Genomic DNA, 10,142 nt, shown 5'->3' with positions numbered 1-10,142 from the left:
TAAAATCAAATAATTTGCGTTTAAATATCTTTTGATCATATCGATATATATGTTTTTATATATTTTAATTTATTAAATTTCTTATTAATGAAAAGCACTGAGATTAATCATTCTAAACTAACAAGCATTATATTTATAATGATTAGTTGTTAAATAAATGTCGTCAAGAAAATCTGCCACGTTGCGTGCGCATGCGCCCAACCCGGAAGCCACGACGGCAAAAGATGGACTACTTCCGAAATTTTCTTGGGACTCCTCAAGGAGGAGATCAACCAACTGGGGCAGAAACGGTAAACAGAAAAAACATTATATCTGTAGCATCTTCGTGACACCCCTTTCTACTTGTTTGTTCCAATAAATTATAGCCACACATTGCATTTTGACCGCTGCATCTGTAACCGATAGGAAGTTTACCAGTGGTGACATGTGTCAAGTTCCAAAGTTGATGTCATCCTAATTTCGTGATAACACTTTTGCCCTGTAGGAGAAGGGACACGGGGTCAATATGGTCATTTGATATTTTGTAGATGCCGAATCCCACTCAACAGCTTCTGAGCCTAATATTCATGAAAACATACCAACGTTAATTGGAAGGCGAGAGTTTGTTTCTTTGCAACTTTGCCTGTAACAAACAGAAGGAATCATTGGTCGTGAACTTCAATGTCTCTTCAATACATATGGGACTTTCTTGTCAACCCTCCGATAAGTCAGTAAAGCAATCTGGAGACAACCTCAGATTGGTGTATGATAAACACGGATCAGGGTTAAGCAAGAGCTGTTATGGGGTCCAAGAGTCTAGACATTAAAGCATGGCTCAGGGCCCCGTTCCACAAAGCGATCTTAGCGCTAAGTCGGTTGTAACTCCCATTCTTTAACACTGACTTACGGCAGTCATATCGCTAAGATCGCTTTGTGGAACGGGTCCCAGGACACTATCTTCCACAATTCTATGCAGATTGTGGTGACCTCTCATATTTTTTCTACCTAAATAATTCCTGTGGGTTAGTGAGTGAAATCAAAAGTTGATATTGTTGTCTCCCTGATATATTCAGTACCTATACACATACCTACCACAACCTGAGGTACAGAAACAGCCTGGGAACCAATTACTTCTTTCCCATTCACCTGATATACAGGGCAAGATGTAGCTCTGAAGCATGTTTTTATAATAAAGGAGTTGATATCCATAATACTCCTTGTTGTGATTACATCCAACTTCTTAGACCCAGGGTAGAATAGGTCTTTACCAACCCATGCTTGCCATAAAAGACGACTATGCTTGTCGCGACTAACGGGATTGGGTGGTCAGGCTCACTGACTTGGTTGTTGCATGTCATTGTATCCCAATTGAGTAGATTGATGCTCATGATGTCAATCACTGGATCCTATAGCTGGAATATTGCTGAGAGCGGCGTTAAACAACAAACAAAACAAAACATCCAACTTCTATAATGCCTATAAATATTCTCATTCATACTAGTTGCTATGTATTTTTCTTCTCAGGTTGAGCGACTGACAGAGCGAGCCACCTCCTCCACCCTGCTAGAAGACAGGCGTGGTGCAATCAGGGCCCTTAAGTCTCTGTCAAAGGTAAGTAACGTAATGTCAATCAAATATTACATGATGTAAAGCATGATATGTGCATCTATTATCAAGAGTGAAATTGAATGTTTATAGGCAGGCCCTGCATAAGCTATTTGTGTGGGCATAACTTAGCATACTTAGCAGAGTATGTACTCCATGTTTGCAGTCTGTGCCATAAACTTTTGAATCTACTTGCCTGAATATGGCTTTCACAGTATTTTCATTAGATTTTGGTGTTGTCGTATGGATTATTATTAGCTGAGTTCTTACTGGACTCGGCCTTGGGGCTACTGTCTAAAGTTGCAGACTGTATTTGCTGTAAGAGCAGACTAGGATGGGGATAATGTTCTCATAATGTGTGAGCTGTGCATGCTGTGTGACATGAACCCATATCATGCATATGGCATGGATCGTCATTGTCAACCATAACAGAAAGCTCCTTACGGCAATAGCCCATTTGCAGAGCCCTCTATACTATCACTGCCACTAGTCACAGCTCCCCTCTCTGCTAAGTGGCCTACACCCGTGAATGAAGTTGAACTTGCATCCGCTTGAACGTGATGTTTACGAACAAGTGATGATTGTTGAGACATTGAATACTCTTCCCGAGTTATTTGTTTTATTTTGTTAGTCAATTTTTGTTTCATTTTAACCATCGAAGGGAAGGTTGGATGCTTTTCCATTCATCTGCAATCTTGAACCATTCTGATTTAAGAAACAATGTAAATTCATCTGGGGAATATTATTACTAAGTCAGTCATAAGCCTTTCACTTTAATAGTATTCCCAAAGACTTACAAGATGGGAACGCTATTTTAGTGAAGTAACGAAGGAGAGTAACGAAGGTGTCATGGGCTGGGAAGGTCATCAAGGTCATAATGTTTTGTGAATCTGGACAATATATGAGTGCGAGTAAACTAATTCTCAGTTAAGCCATGGCTGATAGTGTTTAGTCACACCCTGATTGAATTGACAGCCTTCAGGTTTTGTTTTTCATAAAACTGGTCCAACATGTCCAAAGGACTGGTTTAGACCTTAATTTCACTTGTCCTCAAAGTTCTAGCTTGAACGAGGCAAAAATGTTTACTAAGTTTACATTTTCTGTCAGTTTTATTCAGTTCCAATTTGTAGCAATTTAAAAGCATTGAGAACTGGTTTAGAATTATAGCCCTCAAATGCTACTAGTCAATGGTGATTACCATTATTGAATTTTTCTTGTCCTCAGCACAGTTTTGTTGTGTCGGGCTAGCGAACTGCTGAAACTTTTAACTACAATCGGTTCAATGACACCATGGTTCCATCAAAGAACTGTCATGACCTCACTATTTGTTTTAGCCCGAGCCTTGTCCGAATTACTGTGACAGGTTGAATGTGTAAAGTCAAACTAACATTTATGAAAGCTGATAGTCATTTTCAATATTGATTTCACCTTCATCATTCGAGAACAGCTTGAATAAAAGTATTGATTAGAAAATTACATGAATTTATCAAACAAGTTTACCATTGTGTTTTCAGAAATACCGCCTAGAAGTTGGCACACAGTCTATGGGAGTATTGATCAATGTATTGGAACAGGACAGGTGAGTTGCCTGATTCAGTCATTTGTTACCATGGTTACAGGTGGTCAGGTATTTCTGAATTGGGCTAATGGTTTGTTCCACGCTATACTGGCCTGTTACTGGATCCTTTAACCTAGACTAACTTTTAGTCTATGAAATCTTATTACACAATACCCTTCTCGAAACAAGTAATTCCCGATGCTGATTTCATATGTGGATTAGAGCTAGCTAGAGCTGACTAGATATGCCTTTGTATGCATATCTAGTTTGTTTTGTTTTTTCTTCTCTCATAAAATACAAATATTCCTGCACAGGCATCGTGCAGGACTACACTTTGCTCAGCTTTTGGAAGTCAAGCCGTCAACGTAGGGTTGCTGCTTCCCCTACCCGCTTGTTACTCGGGTCATCGCTTCTGCAGCGTGCTGCGGATACAGCTATACCTCTCTGGCTTTCTAATGGCGACTACCCCTCTTGCCTCTGGCGAGGAAGTGATCGCCGACTGACGAAGGATCTTCACTCACGGGATGGTCAATCTTCGTAAACGACCTAGTGATCGAGGGATCAACAGATCGCCATACTTCACCATTATCGACAACGTGCTGTTCTTGGATGGACAGTTCATCAGATCGTACCTTGGAGGATCGACAGTTTCGCCTCTTCTACAGATCGATACCCGAGGGATCTCCACTCGATGATACACATCAATGCATCGACACATGGACTACCATGTCAACAGTTCACAAGATCGTACCTCGGAGGATTGACAGTTTCGCCTCTTCTACATTTTGATACCCCGAGGGATCACCACTCGATGATACACATCGATGCATTGACACATGGACTACCATGTCAACAGTTCACCAGATCGTACCTTTGAGGATTGACAGGATCGTCATCCTTCGTTTGGTCGTAGATGACAGAGGGATCGACAAATCGTCAGATCGCCATACTTCACCATTATCTACAACACACTGTTCTTGGATGGACAGTTCGCCAGATCGATACCCGAGTGTTCTCCACTCAACGATTCACATTGATACATCGGTACATCATCCGATCAAGAACTCGCCTGCTTGTAGACTTCACCTGCAGAAAGCCTTGGTGGCTGATTGGGTTAGATCGCTGACTTCGTGTGCTGGCGATTAGGTCCCTTACTCTGGCTGTGGGGGTTCGAACCCCATTAAGTAAGAGAATCTGTACTTTAATGAGAAGATGTTATCCCAAATATAACATTTGTTATAAAAAACAGACAAACGACAGATCATCCTCATCTTCACAATTCTTTTTGTCGTCGTCTCGATACCGGAATGCACGACGCTTTTTCCAGTGCCTAGAAGATGGAGTCCATCGTCTCTTCACCAGTTCTACACGTCGCTGATCAACCTGGTAGGACAAGTCATCCCTCAGTTATTCAAGACAAGAGTTGATGAATATCGACATTTTGTTTTGGTATATGATCCTACTGTTTTCTACGTCCCTTCAAGGCACATTTCTGATACTACCACACTTCCACATGGTCCCGATTACTCTGCTTCGTACGATCAGTCAACCGGTGAACTACAAGGCACGATGAAATCAGAGACCCTCCTGCAGTTGACTTTTCACCTTTGGTAGACACGCCCAACCTAACAATATAGGCAAGACATATACAGGGAGTGGCAAATGGATTAGCAGACGCCTTATCCAGATCAGCCAAACCATCACCAACAGAATGGAAGCACCTGCAGCATTCCAACGGGCAATAAAAGAGAAAGGCTGTCCACTAATAGACCTATTTGCATCAGATAACATTGTGTCACCAGTGCCAGACCCACTAGCCTGGCCAGTCGATGTTCTCTCTATATCATGGGAGGGCCTAAACGCATATGTGTTCCCCCACCAGTCTTGATACAACAGATACTACACACGAGCTATCTACAACTGCTGTTGGTAGCGCCTTACTGGCCGACGAGAACTTGGTTCCAGATCTCGTGGAACTAGCACGGATTCCAATACTTAGACTTCCAAACTGGTCACATCTACTGCTACATCCTCACTCCAATTGGTCCATTCAAGAACAGAATAATACAAACTTCACATATCAAGTGCTGTCTCATAAAAGAGGATATTCTATTAGAGCAGCTAAGGCAGTCTCCTGAGTACTTTGTCGATCAAAGAGAATCTCTATGACGATAAATGGAAAGGTTTTCACCAGTTTGCGAGATCCAAGTTTTTTTCTGCAGCAAAGCTACTATACCACAAGTAGCAGATTACCTATGTTATTTACGAAGTAGAAGGAATCTTAAACTAAAGGTTTGACACTGGGCACTTACTTAGTTGCTATCAGTTCTGTACCGATCGAGGTTTCCCAGACAAGCTCCCAGAGGGAGGGTATATAAGCTCGTCTGTTGGGACTACGGTCAAAGTCAATAGAAGCCACCATCTGGTGCGGCCATTTGTTTCAATGGTGTCCCGATCTTCTACCTGCTCACCTCTGTCTTGCGCAGGTGACAGAGGTGAGCTTTTATTAAGCTGGAAACTTTGTTCTTGGGCATTTCCACACCAAGATCAAAGTATAAGAAGAAATGCATAGTGTGAGATAGGATAAGAATATAAATATGCAATATATTAGAAAGTTTACAATAATAATAATAAGAAGAAGAATGTTTTGTTAGGTATGTATGAATAATTGAGAATGTTTTGTTAGGTACGTATGAATATTTAAGAACTGACTTCCCTATTTTTTTTAGTCTATGGAGGTATAAATGTGAAAAAACAGTGCGCATACTGTGTAAGTCTGTGTAGACAACAGCACGAAATCAGTGGCATTGTTTAACACAATAATGTACCACAAGCCCTGCATGTTCTGTTATCAGTGTTCCTGTGTATCAGGAGTCCATTATTGGGCATGGCCTAATGTATTTGGGGGTTTATGGAAACATAATGCAAAAAACAAATTGCGTGGTTAGCCAATCAAATTCAACAAATCTCTTCCGTATTATTATCAGATAAACATTGGAACAGTGTAAACATCTTAAAACGAAAACAACTAGGTGACCTCTCTGTTCACAGAAGAGTGTCCCAGTATTAAGAAAATAAATAATATCATATCGTTTCCCTATCATAATATTGCTGATCATATTTGAATATTACCTACAAATTTCGGCCATCTCCCAGACCCTAGAGAATAAATCATGTGGAATCAGACTATTCCCCTTATTTATATACTTATCCTGACACAGCAGTATGCAATATACCTTCTGGCTTGATCATATAACAGTGTAGAACATTGTGAAAACAATCATCACCAGAACACACCCTCCGACCACTGTTGTCATGGTTGTGGAGGTGATAAGTTAAAAAAAAAGTCCAATTCAAGTCTAAAATGATTTGGCAAGCCTAGATGGTCTCAGCTCAAGACATTAAGGATTGTTCTGGGCTTCATTTGGATATTATTATCTTTTGATTTTGTAGATATGTACTTAAATAAGATATCTTATTTCTGGGACTAAATGTCACTCTATTACAAATCTTTTAGTGTTCATCTGTTTACAAATGACTAAAATGAATCATTCTCAAACAACTTCCTAATTGTCAACACAATCACCAATCCCCATACCAAAAGACGTTAAAAGATGGCACTTGTTGTTACCCTGTCTGGCGCTCGGCATAAAGGGGCTAAAACAAGGACTGGTCAGCCCGGAGTCAGTATACTGCCTGAGTGGGGTATTCATGTTAAACTGCGGCATGGTATCTCAGTGAGCTAGCACTATAAATCAGCATTAGTCCAGACTAGTACAAACAGCCACACACACACACATGCATGCACATGGCTATATAAGTGCAATAATCTTGGACACGACGTTAAACCCAATTTCACCTCACCTCACCTCATCTACAGAAAAGCAAGCTAAGTAGGTTGTTCAGGCAAAACTGTGCACAGAGGATGAAATACAAAGTCATTTCTGACATTCTCATATTGATCATGTTGATGTGGCCAATCTTTTTACAATTTATCGAGTTATAAACACAAATACTTTTCTCTTCTTAGCCAGTCAAATTGATGATGTTGATTGAAATAACACCAAATTCTTGAATATATTTATGGACTGGTTTGATTTGTCTTTCAGAAATGATGCTGAGATCACAGGGTATGCTCTGGACACGTTGTGCAATGTCATGTCCAACGAGCCGTCAGAGGATGGTAGGTAGAACATGCAGTTAGCATCATTCTCAGTCCAGACTCAGCCTTTACTGATAAAGTGGCTCAGCCACACATGTCGGAACTTAGAAATGAATTTGTAACACCCAGTGTTTGTTAAAATATATATTGGTATATATTTGAGATCATGATTTCTGTGGGTATCCAATAGTAACTAAGTTCTCTAATACTTTTACTTCTTGTAAATCTGCATTACAATTTACACTCCAAATGACTCTTACTCACTACCCCTGTTGGGACTCAGTGTCAGGACCCCAGCAATCCAGGACTACGTGTGTCCCCATTGTCTGATAATTTCTCTCTCACCACTGAAGGTCCCGGGTTAGAATAGGTCCTCAGCAACCCATGCCTGTCGTAAAAATCTACTAATGGGATTGAGTGGTCCCGGGTTAGAATAGGTCCTCAGCAACCCATGCTTGTCGTGAGAATCAACTAATGGGATCGAGTGGTCCCAGGTTAGAATAGGTCCTCAGCAACCCATGCTTGTCGTGAGAATCGACTAATGGGATCAGGTGGTCCCGGGTTAGAATAGGTCCTCAGCAAGCCATGCTTGTCGTGAGAATCGACTGATGGGATCGGGTGGTCCCAGGTTAGAATAGGTCCTCAGCAACCCATGCTTGTCGTGATAATCAACTAATGGGATCGAGTGGTCCCAGGTTAGAATAGGTCCTCAGCAACCCATGCTTGTCGTAAGAATCGACTAATGGGATCGGGTGGTCCCGGGTTAGAATAGGTCCTCAGCAACCCATGCTTGTCGTGAGAATAAACTATTGGGACCGAGTGGTCCCAGGTTAGAATAGGTCCTCAGCAACCCATGCTTGTCGTGAGAATCGACTAATGGGATCGGGTGGTCCCGGGTTAGAATAGGTCCTCAGCAACCCATGCTTGTCGTAAGAATCGACTGATGGGATCGAGTGGTCCCGAGGTAGAATAGGTCCTCAGCAACCCATGCTTGTCGTAAGAATCGACTAATGGGATCAACTGGTCCTGGGGTAGAATAGGTCCTCAGCAACCAATGCTTGTCGTAAGTATCGACTCATGGGATCAAGTGGTCCAGGGGTAGAATAGGTCCTCAGCAACCCATGCTTGTCGTAAGAATCGACTAATGGGATCAAGTGGTCCCGGGTTAGAATAGGTCCTCAGCAACCCATGCTTGTCGTGAGAATCGGCTATTGGGATCGGGTGGTCATGGGCTAGAATAGGTCCTCAGCAACCCATGCTTGTCGTAAGAATCGACTGATGGGATCGACTGGTCCCGGGTTGAATAGGTCTTCAGCAACCCATGCTTGTCGTAAGAATCGACTAATGGGATCGACTGGTCTCGGGGTAGAATAGGTCCTCAGCAACCCATGCTTGTCGTAAGAATCGACTCATGGGATCAAGTGGTCCCGGGGTAGAATAGGTCCTCATCAACCCATGCTTGTCGTAAGAATCGACTAATGGGATCGGGTGGTCCCGGGTTAGAATAGGTCCTCAGCAACCCATGCTTGTCGTGAGAATAAACTATTGGGACCGAGTGGTCCCAGGTTAGAATAGGTCCTCAGCAACCCATGCTTGTCGTGAGAATCGACTAATGGGATCGGGTGGTCCCGGGTTAGAATAGGTCCTCAGCAACCCATGCTTGTCGTAAGAATCGACTGATGGGATCGAGTGGTCCCGAGGTAGAATAGGTCCTCAGCAACCCATGCTTGTCGTAAGAATCGACTAATGGGATCAACTGGTCCTGGGGTAGAATAGGTCCTCAGCAACCAATGCTTGTCGTAAGTATCGACTCATGGGATCAAGTGGTCCAGGGGTAGAATAGGTCCTCAGCAACCCATGCTTGTCGTGAGAATCGACTAATGGGATCGGGTGGTCCCGGGTTAGAATAGGTCCTCAGCAACCCATGCTTGTCGTAAGAATCGACTGATGGGATCGAGTGGTCCCGAGGTAGAATAGGTCCTCAGCAACCCATGCTTGTCGTAAGAATCGACTAATGGGATCAACTGGTCCTGGGGTAGAATAGGTCCTCAGCAACCAATGCTTGTCCTAAGTATCGACTCATGGGATCAAGTGGTCCAGGGGTAGAATAGGTCCTCAGCAACCCATGCTTGTCGTAAGAATCGACTAATGGGATCAAGTGGTCCCGGGGTAGAATAGGTCCTCAGCAACCCATGCTTGTCGTGAGAATCGGCTATTGGGATCGGGTGGTCATGGGTTAGAATAGGTCCTCAGCAACCCATGCTTGTCGTAAGAATCGACTGATGGGATCGAGTGGTCCCGAGGTAGAATAGGTCCTCAGCAACCCATGCTTGTCGTAAGAATCGACTGATGGGATCGACTGGTCCCGGGTTGAATAGGTCTTCAGCAACCCATGCTTGTCGTAAGAATCGACTAATGGGATCGACTGGTCTCGGGGTAGAATAGGTCCTCAGCAACCCATGCTTGTCGTAAGAATCGACTCATGGGATCAAGTGGTCCCGGGGTAGAATAGGTCCTCATCAACCCATGCTTGTCGTAAGAATCGACTAATGGGATCGGGTGGTCCCGGGGTAGAATAGGTCCTCAGCAACCCATGCTTGTCGTAAGAATCGACTAATGGGATCGACTGGTCCCGGGGTAGAATAGGTCCTCAGCAACCCATGCTTGTCGTAAGAATCGACTAATGGGATCGAGTGGTCCCGGGTTAGAATAGGTCCTCAGCAACCCATGCTTGTCGTAAGAATCGACTAACGGGATCGAGTGGTCCCGGGGTAGAATAGGTCCTCAGCAACCCATGCTTGTCGTGAGAATAAACTATTGGGACCGAGTGGTCCCAGG

At 43.1% G+C, this 10,142-nt stretch overlaps 1 protein-coding gene across 1 annotated transcript in view; it reads left to right on the top strand.

Annotated features, from left to right (window-relative positions):
• The first annotated feature begins 191 nt into the window (after positions 1-191).
• Positions 192-10,142, top strand: part of LOC124142319 (general vesicular transport factor p115-like) — a 37,597-nt gene continuing 27,646 nt past the window's right edge. The window contains exons 1-4 of the mRNA XM_046510728.2: positions 192-290; positions 1,504-1,590; positions 3,099-3,163; positions 7,252-7,325. Of these exons, the coding sequence (XP_046366684.1) occupies positions 192-290; positions 1,504-1,590; positions 3,099-3,163; positions 7,252-7,325 (325 nt within the window). The remainder of the gene's footprint in view (positions 291-1,503; positions 1,591-3,098; positions 3,164-7,251; positions 7,326-10,142) is intronic.

This window comes from Haliotis rufescens, unplaced genomic scaffold (genome assembly GCF_023055435.1).
Source record: "Haliotis rufescens isolate VD_foot unplaced genomic scaffold, xgHalRufe1.0.p SCAF_11, whole genome shotgun sequence".
Classification (NCBI taxonomy): domain Eukaryota; kingdom Metazoa; phylum Mollusca; class Gastropoda; order Lepetellida; family Haliotidae; genus Haliotis; species Haliotis rufescens.
The sequence above is the reverse complement of the archived record's forward strand: the minus strand, read 5'-3'. Positions and strand labels throughout refer to the sequence as shown.